The sequence below is a fragment of the Adelges cooleyi genome, unplaced genomic scaffold (genome assembly GCF_023614345.1).
Source record: "Adelges cooleyi isolate 19-005CV unplaced genomic scaffold, UGA_ACOO_1.1 ACOO_flye_CR_arks_rails_tigmint_CR_PRNA_30, whole genome shotgun sequence".
Classification (NCBI taxonomy): domain Eukaryota; kingdom Metazoa; phylum Arthropoda; class Insecta; order Hemiptera; family Adelgidae; genus Adelges; species Adelges cooleyi.
The window spans coordinates 16,855,864-16,874,298 of NW_026095971.1; the positions used below are offsets into that span (position 1 = coordinate 16,855,864).

Below are 18,435 nucleotides of genomic sequence, written 5' to 3' on the forward strand. Positions count from 1 at the left end.
ATCATTCTTATACAAATTAGTAAATAGTATAATTTCTTGTTCCTAATTCTTAAAGGGAAAACCTTGTGTGTGCCCTAATATAATTCAGGCTCATATTCGAGCTAATCTTAAATCTTACTGCACGAAGTATGGTCAAAATAATCCATTCGACAGAATACTTAAACAAGGCAATACATCCAAATTGGATTTTTTTCCTTGGTAGTCTACCTGCTATATACAAAGTCAATATTCAACTATTTATTTTCTATAATGTATGTCTAATTGTAAATTGTCATTATCGTTTTTATTTTATTCATTAGTTTCGCTATATTGTATTTAATTTCATTATTTTTTCTCCAATTTTAAGAAATATGTACAAATAACTGTACTTGAGTCTTTTATGATGTTAACTTATATTTCACGTGAAATCAACCGAAACCATGACCACTTAAAAATGGATTTAAATTTGTCAGGCCACATATATGTCGGCCGAGTGAGTATAAAGTGCGTGTGGTAGTCTTTATTTAACCCTTCCCTGCATAATGTTCCATATATGGAACAATTGTATATATTGTTTATATCTGCTCATGCTATACATCTTTGTATGCACAATGTTCCATAATGTTCCAAATTCTTTAATTAGCGTTTTCCATAAAACCAAAACTAAAAAAAAATGTTGTTTAATTTTTTTAGTAGTATTAAGTACATTTATAGCATATGGTTAAAAAAAAAATTCATGCAGTTTAACGTTTATTGTATTAAAACGACACATACTTGTTTAATCCTTTCTCCTGAAAACTACAAAATAGTCAATTTTTTAACCATTTTTCTTCCGGATAAGCGAGTAACATCTATTATGATAAAAAGTTTTCAGTCAAAATTAAAAAAAATGTTTATTATATACAATGAAAATTGTGTCTACATTTACCACACCTAAAAATGTCTTTATTAGTAAACCCAAGGAGTATGACACTGATAATGGTCACTTGTTTATAACGTGCTGCTGATCGTTTAAACCGTGAACACACTTTAACTGGTATCCATTGTAGTAACGAAAGCTTTTCGGTATAAAGACAAGCGGTTTACAATAAGTGGCTGATCAAATAAACCAGATTAGCGCGACGCTCACTGTATAATGTATATACTATAAATATATATACATTTTGTTATTTTTTGTCAACTTACTTTGTGTTTTGCACACGCCTCACAGTCGGTAGTGTCTCCTGACCGCCTATAAAGTAACTTCTGCTGCTGCCGCCGTTGCCCATAATATTATCTAAGGTCAGTAATCTAGTTTCTTCTCTGTTCACGCTTTCTCCGTCTTTCCCTCGAGACGCTCCCGCAGACTATACAGTGGCGTGTGCAATTGGCCACCAACAGAGTGGATATATAGGTGTATTTATGCGAAGAAATCGTACTTATATATGTACAAAGATACATGTGTATGGAGACACACGCAGTTACGAAAAGAGCCATAGTAACTGTGTGTGTGTGTGCGTTGTAGCAGTGCTTAAGAGGTCAGTGTCACCTGTGTAGTGGCGGCTCTCGAGAGTCGTGGGAGATGGAAATTAGAATATCAGACTCTGAAATGAGAACAAAACAAACTCCTGAGCATCCGCGCCATCGCCGGTTGAGGTAAATAGGATATATGGGCTGTGTATGTGCCAAGTACTTCACGGTATAAAACACGTTGAAGATTATAATATATTTTTGTATTCTCTATAGTCTACATGTTGGTGTTGCCTTTACAGATATAAACGAGACTGGCGTCGTATAGTATTTAATATTTATTTCTAATTTTTACAAATAGGGTAGTCAAAGCTCCACCCTCCAAGTCTAAGTTCTTACCTAACGATTTCTGGCTCGAAAAACCTAACCGGCTACAGTGAGCGCTAAACACTCAACCACTCGCTCTCCGTCATAGTTAATATTATAATATGTAATGTTATTTTTTTTAAATATTATAAGATAGTTTATGGTGTACGAAATTTCAAAAAATATTGACACTTTTAACAGGCTGACAATACCAATTTACTGTACAATAGTAACACCGGTACAAAAAAGGTTTTTTCAGCAGGGACCATTGGCAACTGAAATATGTATTTATGTTTCAAATTTGACATTTGAAATATCCAATTTCACCGCAAGCACATAGCGCGGTATAATTTATTCAAATGTAAACGGAATAGTCGTGAAATTCCGACCGCGACCTCAGGCGCAGAAACAGCTGTGGAACGATCAGAAACGGAAAAATATGTATACCTAAGCAATGGGCATAATACTATTATGGCGTACCTAAGGCATTCGGCCGGTAATGTTTTCTTTACGGGGAACGTGGTGGAAATATCCTCTGGGAGTAGATTTTCCTATTGGACTTTGACGGAAAACAAATGGCATTATGCTAATGCTCGCAGTTTTCTTATATTATTGTTTGTTTGTTTTCACCAAGTGTATTATGGGATCATGTAGAAGCCAACCGTGATGTTGTCTGGTCACGATGACGTCTATCTGCAGCCGGTAGCCGCCGCAACTCGGACAGGTAAGAGGATCATATGCGTTGGTACCAGAGCTTCGTGATATTTTCTTTCCAGTCCTTTCCTTTATTATTATGTATACCTACATTTGTGTACCTATACACGGTAAGAAAGCGTCTTAGCTTCCGTGTGTGTGCACGGCACGCCTGTACTATGGTTTACTATTATGATATATAAATATAAATATTATATTATTTCATACACGTATACATTTTTTTTATTTAAAAAACTAAAGACACTTAGCTAGCCCCTTCGCATTTCATTTTTATGGCGTTTACTTGAAAAATACACGAACGCAGCCCATAAATAACTTTTGCAATCGTGAGCGTTCGACAAAGGAAACATGACGTCAATTTTTATTTTATATTGTTGTAATTTTTTTTTTTTTTTTACTTGATAAAAAAACAATAAAAATATGTAAAGCCAACTATAAACTAGCTAACTGGTTAATAATAAAATAGTCATAATTGCCAGGCACACGCTAAGATTATTACATTAAAATACTGGTGAATATTCTCAATTCGGAAATTAAACAAACCAAAAATATAACATCTACAGTAGTCATGCTTTTTTATCGAAGAAACTCATAAAATTAATTATTAGAAACGCATGTATTGGTGGGTAATACAATTTTTTATACATAATATACTTTTTATCATTTACAATTTCGTTTACTTGAAGTAGTTTAATTACAGTTACAGTAGTATCAGTTGTAATAATAATTCTTTAAGACTTGTGACCGCTCCATTACCAATATGCTCTGTCCCCACTGCTCTGGGCTTCTTTTTTACCAATAAACATGTATCCGCTAGCCATTTAAATAAAAATAATAAAATAAAATTCGTAAATTAAAAAATTATCAAATTTATTGTTGTTTATTTTTTCTTTGCAATATTAAGGAAGAAGACGTAATTAAGAAAACTATATGTGTTTAAGAAATTCTGAACAAACACAGCTAAACGCGTATCTTCTTCTTTTTAATTTGCTACTGTCCACTGTGTGTAGGCAATGTATTTAAACTTATATAGCGACAACTCATAATCTGCACAACTCTCTCTATTGCAGTTATAGTGTCTGACTTGTGTGTTACAAGCACTACAATCAAATTGTATAAGACACCTTAAAAGTATATTTAACACGAAATCAATATGGCTCCGGACAAATAACTGAAATGAATAATTGACTAAAGAAAGTTGTTTCAACATTTTTGGAATGGGATTAATGTTATGTAATGCCGAATGTTTGAGCGTTATTTTTTATTTATTGAACATTTTGCGGTTATTATTATAATGCACATTCCGTAAAACGTTGTGCGTTATAGTTGCGCGGTTTAAAATTCATTTTTCACGTTCTACATAAATAACTAAAAACACCTTCTTCGTTTAAATGTCAGTGAAAAACCTTCAAACCACATTTTAGTAGTTTTACTCTCAAACACGTGCGTTATTTTTGTGGGTAATTAACGGTACCCTTATCGGGTCCTAAAGAAAAAATAAAAGTTGTTTTTATTATTTTATGTTTTTTCTCTTATTGTTTTCTGTACGATTAAAACATCTAGACATATTCGTTTACCTAATATTGTACCTCTCGCAAGCGCATTATCCTTCTTATAGGTAACCGTTCTAAAACTCAATCGAATATTTTTTTTTCCTAATCACCGAGATAATAATATTATACTTTTGAGGGGCACCATGAAAATGCGTCATAAAGGTAAATCACATAAAATAGATAGCGACAACAACGGTTTTTATTTTTGTGAATCAATTTCTTTGTTTTATTTTAATTTATTTATACTGTACAATGTGTAATAACCTTAATTGTAATAACAACGTTATAACATGGCTTAACACAAAATATGTATTGCACTCTGCCAGCCAAATTATATAATACATAAAATAAAAGCATTTAATAAAAATAAATAATCGAATAATAAAAAAAAAAGATAAATGTATTAAATATATTATGTACATCGAATTATTCTAATAAAGAACTAAAAACCAACAAATTAAATAATAACTAAAATAATACAAATAAAAACAAGAATAATAGACTGAAATCCGTTACATATATTATAGTGTGCTATATAATAAAATAATAGAAAACTTAAAAAAAAATATTTTACAACGTAAGGCTATTCCTATATAAAAAAAATCGTCTAAAACAGAGATCACAGGCGTAGCTTGGTGGTTATAAAATTATACTAAAACGATTTCTTAACATAATAAGCATATTCGAGTGTATGGGGTACTTAACTTTAACCTACTTAAAGATTATAAAAATAATATTAACACATAAAAAATGGTCAACGGTTCAGAGTGAATACACTATAACATTATGATTATTAATTAATTTCAAATGGTCCGATTATATGAATTTTAGTTATCTATTAAAAAAAAAAACTATTATTTACATATTTTTCGCTTTGGATTCCTGGAAAATTGCACTTCTTACATTGTATGTATGATTGAGATGAGAAACGACGAAGCTCACATATCACTTTCCCGACGGTCTGCAAAATAAAATACAAAAATAATACATTAGCGCCTCGTTGTATAATATTTTTATTATTTTGATACATCTGAAACGGGTTTTAAAGACTAAATCTGTTGTACACCAATTACAGAATAACTGTTACTAACGCTTTAAGATTTCAACGTTTAACTAACACCATCATTTTTTTTTTTATATTTAATCACTAGGGAGTAGGGTTTATGCGTTTTATTCTATTTTGTTTTATTTATTGTATGATTTATTATGATTGAAGTAGTATGCTGTTTCATCCGGCAACCCACAGTTTGGGAAACTGGCTTTATTATTTGTTTAAAATAAAGTTTAAAAAGTATGTTTTTTTATAACATATTACAAAAAAAAATCGTTAATGATTTCTGTCCGGCGTTACGATGCGATGAGTATATCTTTCAGGAGATTGCAATAAGCAAAATATTATGAAGTAAGCGAAAAGGTGAGCTGCAGTGTGACCAGAACGATAAAATTACATTTCTCTGGTACATAATATTAATTTGCTTCACTACTACTACCATAGATTAGATAAACCAGCTAATGCACATCCTATTCAATCAGTTTAATTTCCTTAAATGTAAACAAACCAAAACTCTTCTCAAATGCGGGTTACCGCTGATAGAAATCTATTTTTTTATGATATATTATAATTGTTCCACAACTACGCATCACTAAATTTATTGATTGTTATCACCGATGTAGTATACAAATTATTTGATAACATATTATGGTAAAATATTTTCGACAATAATTTCATTCCTCTTATGTGGTCACAAGTAGTCTCAGGAGGAATCTAGTTATCAGTAAATGCCGAAGCGTACCATCGTGTTTTATCTTATGTGTGCTACTACAACGTGATAAAAATCAAATGACTCATCAGTTATAATAATATTATCATATGAAATTTGAAATTATGTACAAATGATCTGTATAGTTGATAAGGATTATGCAGAGTTTAACTACTTACAAATAAAGTATTGACTTTTATTTAAAGTGGTCACACTGTCGCTTGCCATCTTGCTTACTTTGTTACCGAGTACAGGACCATTATATTATGATGTTACAGCTATGTATATTTTTACTCTATGGTACCTTTGGGACTTTTTTTTCTGATTTCTGTCTACGGTGATTGTTAGTATAATTACTATTATTTTTTATTTCCTAGCTCATATGCACTTTCTAAAATACCACCCGCAACAACCGGCGGATCGGCCGACGCGCGCCGTTGTTTGTTTTATATTTTTTATTTGGACGCAAATAATATTATTATTATGGTCCTCGCCAGTATAATCATGGCTTTGCCGTGGACGTATACCGGTAACACACGATAATATTATAATAATAACCGATCAATAACGCATATACCTACGTTCCAGATACAGACACACGGCCAATAACCGTGTATTATTTGTCAAACAACCAATCATCACAATCGTAATTGCCACCATCGCTATGAGCAACTGCACAACTACCGCACAGTCCGCATAAATATAGGTATAGGCAATACGGATTTCACGTTAATTTACATATGTATAATATTATATTATTAGGCATATTCCCCCGGTCCAACGTACCACACACTGATCGCCTATACAATATGTATATCCAACATCTACAACTACTGCTAGTTTACTCACTACGGCTATAGTGTGTATTTCCCACGTTTTACCAGAGCTCGGCATCCGGCCTATCTCTTTCTCTCTCTTTCGGTCGGTCTCGTTGTCCGAGAAGACCCCCGACATTAAAAAATCCACCACCCCTCCTCAATCTCACGGAAAAAAAAAACCTTAAAATAATAACGTTGTACTATGTGCGCTACAGACACGTCGGAAGACGCCTTGGAGGAGATAACGCGCAATGGTATAATGATACGGTGTAACCGTGTGGTGGCGCCATAGGCTGTGGCGAAAAGTCACCATTATATTTATTTTACTTTTTTTGTCTATCCGAAAGCCACTCGGTGTATTTTAGAGGAAAAGTAACGTCACAAGAGTACAGAAAAAAAATATTCAATTTAAGGCGATGACGAGTTGCGTGGAATTTCCGAATATGTAGTTTTTCATTTTTTTAGTACGAGAATATTATTCTTATTATTATTTTTTTACGGTCGCGGTTTTTGTGTGAATAGTCCCCGGCGGTTCGCGCTTATTAATATATTATTATAATTGTATATTACCTAATTATGATTTTTTTTTTTGGTTCTTTTTAACACACAACGGTACAACACTGGACGCGGTTGACCGTTATTATTATCATCGTCTTTATTATATTTACCGTTTTGGGTAGAGTTCCGGCAGCAAAGTTTGGGTAGAAAAAAAACATACAACATTTATAATAATAATAAAATAAAACAAAAGCCGCGTTTTCACGTCGTAACGTTTTAATTGAAAACCGGAGCACGCCCAGCGCGTGTAAAGATTTATATTGTAAGTACAAAACTCAGGCGGGACTCGCGGTGTTTGTCGGCATTGACCGGATAGAGATTTATCCGGACGAGATCTTGTGGCCGTTCCGGACCGCAAAGGACGTTTAAAAAACAACAAAAAACCCGTTTTGATTTCAAGGTTTTTAAAATTTTGTTTTTTGACGAGGAAACTTCTAAGCTCATCCTCCTCCCCTCACAACTATAGATTTTACATTTCGAACACTTTACTTGTTGTGACAGCGGGTATAATAATAAAAAAACAAGAATGAAATAGTCGGTATTTAGGTTATGTTATGATCGGCGATGACAGTTTTTGCTAGAGCCATTATTGATTAAGCTATAACCTTATTAAGACTTAATGAAAAAGTGATAAACGTGGAAATTATCAGCATAAAAAAGCAGAACAAATTAGGACTTTAAGGTTGATTTGGAACAGTTTATATTGTCAGAGAGTGCCCTATGACACTTTTATTTTTCATATCAACTATAAGGTAATATATTTTTTTTTTTTGCTGTCAATTTCCATGTGAATCACTTTTTTCTCTAGGTTTAGAGTATATTTTTTATCCCAGTTTTTGCCTCATGGTTGTATGATCGCTGTTTAGTATCCGTGAAAAGGTACGTTTCATTTGCATTAAAACGCAATAACCGCATACCAGAGTCGTGCGATAGGATTTGAATTGCGATCCAACGTATGTTACCTATATGTAACGCGTTATAAATAAAAAAAACTCAACGCGATAATGTAATTTAAAAAAAAAAAGCCGTTCTAGATATCATTTACACCCGCGAAATAAAATGTGGTAAAAATAATGTACGTTTTACATGTACATGTCATATTATAGTACCTGTGCACGGTGTCTCCGGGATCATTAGGTCACCGTCGAGAAACTACAAATAATTATAATTATTACTTAACTTGTACAAACGCGATATCGAAACTGTCCCATTATAATATATGTAGCTCTGCGTTTTGTCATCGTTAAACGAGATCTAATGAATCATTTAATTTTTCTCTTTATGATTTGTATCATTTAAGTTTGTATAAACCATGATAAATTAAATCTGACCAACTAACAACTTTACATTTGAACGTATCAAAAAACACCTAATGTATGTAAAGTCTATAAGAGTTTTATTCGATATAAGTGTTATATACAGTGTTTTAACACTGTCAACATTAAACAGGGAGGATATACTTATCAATAAAAAATGTGGCGGCTATCTTCTCATTTCTCCATCAATATAATGTTGTATTTTCTATACATTAGTTGTGTATAGATATAATTTTAGGATAAATGAGAAGATGGCGGCCTCCATCCGAAAATCATTGTCTACGTTGAGTGTCCTCTCTGATTTATTCTACTCTGTGCTATATCTATTTACCTTGAATCGACGTATCGGCAGTGGCGTCTTGGTCGAGTCGGACGATGAGCGATGGACGGTTTAAGGATCCAGGCGGCGGCGGTTGTAACGGGAACAACCTGTGGTGATCGGTCGTCTGCGGCCACGGTGGGAACGGCACGATGTAGTGTGGTGGTGGCGGCTCGACAAGAACTTCATGTACGTTAGGCACGTACTGTTCGCCAGGCCAGTCGAACGTGAACGTGGCCGGCTGCGACGCCGTGGCCGGGGTGTGTTGGTGGGTGGCCGGCATGTGGTACGAACCACCGCTGCCGGGCGTCGGAGGAGTCGGCTGACCGCAGTAGCCGCCTCCACTCCCGAGCATGTCCACGTCCGGTACTTTTTGGGTGCCCGAACAGCAGTCCGACCACGGCGGGCTGGGATTCCACGTGTCCATCATCATATCGCCCGGGTCCATGGCGGCCTTGACGAGCGCCCGGGACCGGCCCAGAGACGTGGCCGACGGCAGAGCCAACGCGGTGGCCGTGCACCCGCCCGTCTCGGCGCCCATCGGTGACACCGGTGAGTCGGCGGACTCCTCCGTTTTCATCGTCAACGGCGGCGGCGTTTGATCCGGCGAATGGAGCGAATAGTCGACGGGTTCCGGTTCCAGCTTGTGCCGGCCAGCGGCATACCGGAAGTACCCGTCGGGCATTTGGTGGAAGTGCTGCGGTTGCTGCTGCTCCGTCGGGTATTGCGAAGTGTCCTGTACGTGCTGTAGCTGTTGCGACCTGTGCTGCGCCGGCGACTGCTGGTAAGCGTAAGCGATGTCCGAAGAAGTGCTCGCCGTGGTCGCTGCCACAGGGGGGCCGACGGACGGCACTCGGGGGGAAGTTTGTGCTTCGAACTGCATACCGTACTGAAGTTTACTCTGCACCATGTAGTAGTGGTAAAGCCAACTGTTGGCTCTCATCACGGCCGCTTCTTGGTCCCTGTATGTACACAACAAAAAAAAGGCAAACATTATTGTTAAAAGCTAACATTGGTAACATACATAATATAATATGATATTGAACGAAACCAGTTTTGGTCATTTAACAACTATCGAGGTTTGCCGAACGCGCATTTACACAGTGCGTCCACAACACAAGAACTCAAGTCTTAACCTAATGAGTTTTCATGGTATTTGGCGAGTTTAAGAACTCCATTAAGCCACTATTTTGGCGGACCTTAGATGCTTGTGTAATTAAGCTATATGCGTTCAATCGTCGACCTAGGTGGGGGTCACATTACTGTGCGACGGACGAGCATTGGCTACATCATTTACATTGGAAGCTGTTGGCTCAATAATATTCAACCGGACGATAATATTACTATTGAAAATGTGCGCGGTAGTTACATTGTTGACCTTGTCGCACGTTGATATTATTTGTGTTGGATCGTTGCGTTCAACGTGGACTCATGCATTTACATAATTAAGCTTTCATCGAATCGTATTATCTACCAGGTAATTAAATGTAAATACCGGCTCTACAAACTCGAGTCGGGTCCCCGGTAATAATTAATTGACAGCCGACCGAATCGCATCGACAATTCCGTCTTATCTTGGTCAGCCATCCTAATAATTCCTATCGTGACAGGTGAATTTCTATAATGATTGTACGTCGTGGCTAAGGTTAGGAGACAAAATCGTAATCTTTTGCAACACCGTTTTTGACAAAGACCTCGAAAATTAGGTATAATAATACGGTCGAACATTATATGGAAAGTTTTTTTTTTTTTAAACATTTAGCATTACACGAAAATATTATAATAGTTGACCGCACAGATACACGTCATATAAATGTCAAAGTTTTTGAATTTTGATGAGAATCTCGTTCCACAATGTTTTTTTTTTTACCATAAACAGAATAGGATTATTTTGTTTTTCCCCCTTGCACCTCGAGCACTGATAGATGGTCGTTCCGTAATGACGCCCTCAGAGTAGTAATTAAACAACGAAGAGATTCCGCGGTGTTGGATTATAATATACCCGAGGCGCGCTTGCGTTCTAAATCGGTTATTATGATACATATATTTATATATTTTGATATAAAAATTCGTATTATTATACCATATTTCCAATGTCATAATTCCGAGATCGTGCATTATGTGGCAGAGTACCACCCACACCGCACCGGTCTTCATAATAACAACAACAGCGACGGCCGACACGTCTTCCGCGGTTCTATAACGGTGATCCGGCGCATCGCATATTGCACCGAGAAAACGACCATAAAGGTCACGGGGAAGAACCGCACGGGTTATGCGTTAGGCGGAATTTGTAAAAAAAAAAATAGGTATTTTTTAACCTCTGAAAATCGCCTCCGAGAAACTCGATCACGACCGTGGACGATTTCGGAAGTTAAGACGGTCGTGTCGGCCTAAATGAGACGATCCACTCGGTAATTGCCAGGTACGGTGTCGGTGCCTTTCCAATTCTCTCTTAGTCTCCAGTCACCGTACTCGCAAGTCGAATAGCACCGAAATCGTTTTGGGACGGAGTCTAAAAGTACCCCAATATAAAAAAAAAGTCCTTTAGGATCTACGCCCGGTTGTGGAATGATCCGCAGCCAGCAACCCGGTCTGGAACAACGTTAGCCACTAAACCTATACAATAAGTCAGTTAGCTATACCGTAACCAAATTTCTAAACAGTACTTTGGCAATAGTTGTGCACCGCACTAAGAATATTGTACACACATTTCCAATTGATGGGGGTTGTCGCTAATTACAGGCCTAATAACAATACTTATAGTTTTACTTTAGAAAGTGGCTGAACATTTCATTGTAATCTAGTCTCGTCGATGACACACGAGCTTGACCGCCAATCATTTGTCTGCCTAAGTATTGACTCGTTACATAACCGATCATTCACGGGATTATTATTATTTTTTTTAATAATAAAAAAATATATTTTGCCCCGACTACCGCGGTATACTACACGGGCGTTATGTTTTATAAAAATGTACATAATCGTTTGGTGCACCAAGTCTATACTTATAATACTATATTACTCTGAATTCGATTTAGCCGTGTAACACCGCCGCCGCCGCCGATGTCCTCGGGGTCGAGTTTATCGACGAAATAATAGTAATAGAATGATAATATAGTCAAATAATTTCCAACACGGTTCGTTCAATATAGAATAGCTGATATAAACACTGGTATAATCCGTGAGAACCAGCGACTGAGTTATAATCTGTGTTGTTGGTATGTGAATTAAAATCCTTGATATTTTTTATTGTTCTAAAAATTGTTATACTCATACAGTACATGCACTTGATACAAAGTATGCTAAAACGAGAGGGGGTTAATTTTTAATACATTTAAAAAAAACCGTAGGTATCAACATATAACACAAACGGATCAAAAAAAAAAAACATTATAAAAAAAGGTTTTATAATTATCTAGTATCTATCATATTAATAATAATAAGTCCTCTGTCGTGTGCACTGAAGCCGGTACACCACTTTATAATCGTACGGTAAATACACTAGTCTGGGCTTATGTACACTCTATGGCGATTATATAATATATTACATCTATCAGTTGTTTTTAAACGTATATTATAAGTATGTAATATCGCACCGGTCGGCTATAGCTGCCCCGTCCTGTTCCTACTGGAATGTATATGAACTTAAGCCTCCGGGGGAGGTGCTGAACGTGGTATTTCATCGGATCGCGAAAAATGCGATTTCGATCATTTCCTATACATATAGATATAGATTGTATTTTATAATTTAGTATTATACTTGACCGCAGCTGTCGAGGTCGCCGGTGGTAATTATAACCGCCGCACCGGTTACTATAGATAACTCCTCCCAATATTGTCGCAATTAACAGCCAGCCGCTATATCTATATGGGTGTGCTCTATACAGGATCGGGATACGATACGGGATCATGTGGGAACCATAGCGGAGCTTATAATATTATGGTGTATATCTGACACGGGCACGCGCGTTTTTCCTCATAGTGTGGAACGCTGTTATCGGTTCGGTCCATCGGTGTGCACAAGAACTTAACCGGTGAATTATGGTCATCGACAGAGCTGGGCCACGGTGCGGGCGGAGGTGACGATGCGGTACGCTTTAAATTATAATAATAATACCGGATTATATACACTTATAATAATAATAATTATCGCCTTGGCTCGTTTTAGTGGAGAAAAAAAAAGGAGGAGGTGTTTGTTATAATATATTTTTACCACGATGCTGCGGCGCGCGGTGACCGTATTAACGACCTCGGTTGTGTGTATGACGTTTATTATACACCACCGCATCGACCATTGTATACTATAGCCAGGGAGCGCGCAGAAGCACATGACTAAACTAGGCCAAAAGGTAATTGTCACAGGTAACTTTTATGTACAAACTATTAAATAACTTGATTCAATTCTGTTTGTAACAGAATTTCCAGAGATAAAACATTTTTCGTATAAGAATATTGATTTTCGTTCTTTTAAAACAAATTTTTGTATCAGTTTTGTAAGGTTATGAAGGAGATTGAGTAAGCCAAAGTTAGGTTTATTAAAATTAATTAGAAATAAATCGTTTTTTTTTTTACGGCTTATTGATGAATTCGATTAAATCCCAAACGAAATTGATTACAAACGCGTTTGTACGTAAGTTTTCTTACCGTTATAGAAAATCATTAATGACGGTGCCAAAGATAATATAATGTTATTATATACATACTAATTGAAATATGTTATAATTATTACTCTTATATTTTAAGAGATTTTTAAGTGCCAAAACTTGTTATTTTCCATAGAAGATGTTATACTTATTTTGTTATTCAACTCAAAAATGTATTATGTTTAGCATTTTGTTATTTTTATTTTTTATTTATGACTTTACGGGTCGCTGTGACAACTGTTGTTTTAACAAGAGTCGTATCCTGGGGAAGGGGATTTATGGTGTAATGGTTTCCCGTTTCCTTCTGTAACTTTCTGGTGGCCTTTGTTATTTAGATAATAATTATTATATTTTTAACCGATGTATATGTAGCCTGATCAATAAGCGATACTGTAGGTAAGTGCAGGTATCTACTTGCGGGCGCAATACGATTGCGCGCGGTCCTTATCGGCGGTACCTTTTTAGGCGTACGATTGCGCGCGCTATATTATTTGTACTTCTATGCAACGTTGCCAAATACATATATACGTATTAATATCCATACGAATTGTGGCGTTCTGTACGCATATAAGCATACCATACATTGTTAGAGGACCTGTAGAAAATCGCGAGTTCTGATTGGCTCTCTGACACATGTGATAACAAATTGGCCCAACAGCTGACATATTCTACGGCAGGTCACTGAGTGTTTTGGCACTCGCTCGCTTCGCTCGCTCGGTGCCGTCGCTTCGCTCCGCTAACTAAAAATATCCTAGGTTTGCAGGCTACAGTCTAGGAGGAGGTCACAGGTTAAGTCAAATTTAAATTAAACTTAACTTTTTTAACGATATTTTTTTAATTATTTATCTATGTAACCATTAGCGGCAACGTCGCATCCAGTTTCACGCGCAATCGTACGCCTTTGAAGGGTCAAAACCATGTTCTTTGTTATTCCGGCACCGCGCGCAATCGTATACACAAAAAGGTACAACGCGCGTAATCGTACTCCGCCGCTACTTGCGGCCATGAAGCACAAATAGTTTACAAACGTTGTTATAACAATATGAAAGCATATAAAGCATATTTTTTTTGCATATTCTTGATTCAAGCGAATAAAATATGTCCAAATAATATAAACCCGTTTTAAGGAAATTTAATATATTTTTTTTATACTAATTTTAATTGTAAAATTATTTTTTTTTACCGTGTTTTTTTTTTTTTAATGATTAATTATTATTTTCATGAATCATTCGGCGGATCGGATCAATTTGTCGGACGGGTTCTGTTCCATGAGAAAATAATCCAAGTACGTTAACATAATAATATAAACGACGGCGATATTAGAATATGTACAGTGTTTGTAGGTATAATTAATATTTATCGCACCGCATAATGTTCTTTTGGACTATTAAAATTGCGCGATTAATCGGATTGATTGGTTTTGATTGGAAAACGGGAACTGGTCTATTAGTCCGAATGAAATTAAACGTTTAGCTATTTCGTTGCACGCATCAACCGACTACGCTTAAGGTACACTTTAAGCCACGGTAATAAACACGCCTACGGGATACATTAGTCAATAGCCAGTAACTGGATTAGTGCTAAAAAAAAACATTTATAGTTTAAAACAATTTTATTTTTGATAAAATATTTTACAATACTCGTTTAGGACGACGCATTTTAATTTTCTGTACATTTTTTTTACCGAATTCTCCTTTTAAAATTTAAAATACTTATTGTGGTTTTACAACATATTTGTTTGTTTTTAGTAATAATAATTTTTTTTTAAATGTTGTATATGTGTCTACAAGCGAACTAATCTTTTATTTGTAACTTTTGACAAAAGCGTTATAAAGTTTTAAGTTTTTAGACGCGTCTTTTTTAAAACGAATTACATAATTACATATTTTTAAACTAGAAAATGTAACGTGAAGAAAATTTTTAATAGTAAATAGTGACATTATTTACTACCTATTAGCATATACATATATAACAGATAGAAGAGTCAACTTGTAGTAAGTTTTTCCCTCTACACGATGGACGCGTTAAATTAGTAATTATGAAAAAATATTATTTTTTTATAAATCTGTAAAAGAAATCAACTATTGGAGAAAGCTAAGCACTGCCCGTGCCGTTTGGAAAATATAATTGCTGCTTAACCTTTTGTGATTTGTCTCTCCTATGGGAAAATGATGGATGCGACGTCGAAGAACGAACAATTCAAACCGATTTGTCTCAAAAAAAAAAAAAAAAACATAATATTATAGTTAGTGAGTACAGCGGCGCATACTGTCTTTATATAGGGACACCCATTCGGTCAGCGTGGGTTTCCTATAATTGTTTTACTCGGATATGACTATGTACCTAGTCTGTCGATGTGGTCTTTTCGGACATTCGGCAACGGCGACAACCGTTTTGTATATTATTATTATTATTTGTATCCCACGACAACGGTAATTTCCATTGGCTTCCGTTGTTAGCACTAGGTAATTTGTCACCGGCAACAGCAACAACAGCATCAACCGACCAACCTAACCACCGTCTACCCACCGACCTGTCCACGCACTCTTCTCCTAATCCGGCTCGTTAACTTTATTATCGACCATTAACACGGGTTTCCTCGATCGTAATCATTGTTATTATTTTGTTATTCCCATTTGTGCCGTGTAAGCGTTTTAAACTTTTTTTTTTGTCGTAAAAAACCTCAAACGACCTACGGGACGGCAAATCGATCGACAAATGAACCGGCAATAACAATAATGGTAATAATAATAATAATAGTAGTAGTTGTAATAATAATAATGAGTACTGGTATATATAGAAGGAGTCTGACAAGCGTATTTAAACACCTCCACTCGTACCTCTACATACTGACATTTTGCAGAGGGCAACGGTTTTTTTTCCCTTTCAACTATATACATGTTTCAATAAATTCTCCGGGATCGTTAGTGCCCCTGTCAAAACGCCCCGGACTTGTTATAACGTTGTCATTTGTCTCGGGACAAGTGTGTTTATTATTATATTATATATAATACATACCGTATGTATGGGGGGGCCACGGAGTGCGTGGCAGAAAAATGGTTTAGCTTTGACGGCGGTTGCGGTTACCAGGGATACGTTGGTCGTGTAAACCGGACGACGGTCAATAACATATATTATATACTTACATACACAATATATATATATATATATATATGTGTATGTTTTTTTCTACTCTTTCTGTCTTCTAACGAAATAAATCGTATATTTTTATCGCGTACCTACTCGCCGTGTTATGAAAACGTGTTAATGTCTCCGAGACACGATATTAATTACACACGATAGGATATTATTATTATAAATACGTCTTTATTCCGCTATCGTGTATGAATTGTCTTTTATCTTGTCTCGGTCCAAGTGCACAATAGGTAACTTCTCTATCTCTCTACAGGGACTTTAACGCCCGGCCATAGAGTAATGTCACAGAGGAACCGTTCCCTATACATTGATTTGACAAAGGTTGCAATTTTTCAGTTTTCCAATGGCAATTGTACGTATATAAAAATTATGTTTTTTGACAACCTGCTTCCGTAATTTACCTGTGATAAGTACAATTTCAGATAATATTATCGTAAACCGTGGCGATCATAGTAACATTAAATGTTAACACAATAGTACACCACAATTATAGTAGTATTGTACAATACAATGTAATGCATGCAATTTCATCATAAAAACTCGACGTCATGGACGTAGACTAAGATAGGTACATAAGTCGCGGCCTCTCGAACCCAATACTTATAAGTTATAACCTACTGATAACTGACGGATTACATACACTCATACTGCTGGGAATCTGGTACGCTCATTGTACTTATATTATGTGTTTCGAAGCTTATTGGTAAAAGGTTTTGGATTTCTCTTCGGACATAAATAATATTACACGTTCTATGTAGGCATGTATAAATATGTGCTCATTCCGGTTCCGATTAAAAAAGAAAAACCGTATATTCAAACAATGCATTCCAGTTTGAATTAACGCCGGGTCGTCCACCGAGGGCATCCTTCCTAATCTAAATACAGCTTTGTATATGAGTGTCGATGCACTTACTTGGTTCATGCTTTTATTACTCGAAAATAACGGGATCGGATTAAAAAATAAAAATTTTTTGTTTGATTTTAACTCGAGTTTTGTTATCATTTAAACCATATTTGAGGTATTTACTATTAAAATAATACACAAGGTGACGTTCATGCTGTTTCCATGACCGTCCATTCGAACATATTATCCTGTAATTCCAACTATTTAATGATCTCAGAGGCGCGTTACAGTACCTAGTCAAAATGGAAGACTTTCATTATCTTCAGACGGATAAAAGTATATAAAAACATAAATCGTTACCATTTATCCCATTCGAGTGTAATTTGAATCAAAACAAATAATTTCAATTTTTCTAGTATAGTTTTGGGATTTAAGGTCTGAAAATTAGACTGAATGTAGATCTAAAGTGAGGTTAATATATCAAACATTTACAACTTTCTTAAAAATATGTAGTGAAACTTTTTTTGTTATTATTAAAGAAGAAAAAAAAGAGTAAAATAACACTGTCCGTTCTGAATTTTCGAGAGGCTATGTGTGAATGAATAAACAGGTATCAGAAAAATATTTTAATTATTACGGTGCATGAGTAACGACGGCAGTAAATTATAGTTATTATATGATCAACCGTATCGACCCTTAACAAGAAATACCGTTTTAAGCATAATATGTTGCAACGGTTTTATCGATATTTTTTAATTCAACCGTCTGTACAGATCGGCAACTAAGAGTTTTGTTTGATAGTGACGTTATCACTATCTGATATAATAATTCCTACATGTCTGTATTGGCTATACCGATCTCATCATGATCTGTGTTCACATGTCCCGACTCTAATGTGCTGGTTTTTTTTTTAAGTTACACTTTATAAATATTTGAGCCAAATATATGAACATTTGT

At 35.7% G+C, this 18,435-nt stretch overlaps 1 protein-coding gene across 1 annotated transcript in view; it reads right to left on the reverse strand.

Annotated features, from left to right (window-relative positions):
• Positions 1-4,440: 4,440 nt before the first annotated feature.
• Positions 4,441-18,435, reverse strand: part of LOC126838871 (PAS domain-containing protein cky-1) — a 100,771-nt gene continuing 86,776 nt past the window's right edge. Inside the window, exons 9-10 of the mRNA XM_050573636.1 lie at positions 8,845-9,794; positions 4,441-5,022 (exon numbers count right to left, since the gene is read on the reverse strand). Of these exons, the coding sequence (XP_050429593.1) occupies positions 5,000-5,022; positions 8,845-9,794 (973 nt within the window). The 3' untranslated portion in view covers positions 4,441-4,999. The remainder of the gene's footprint in view (positions 5,023-8,844; positions 9,795-18,435) is intronic.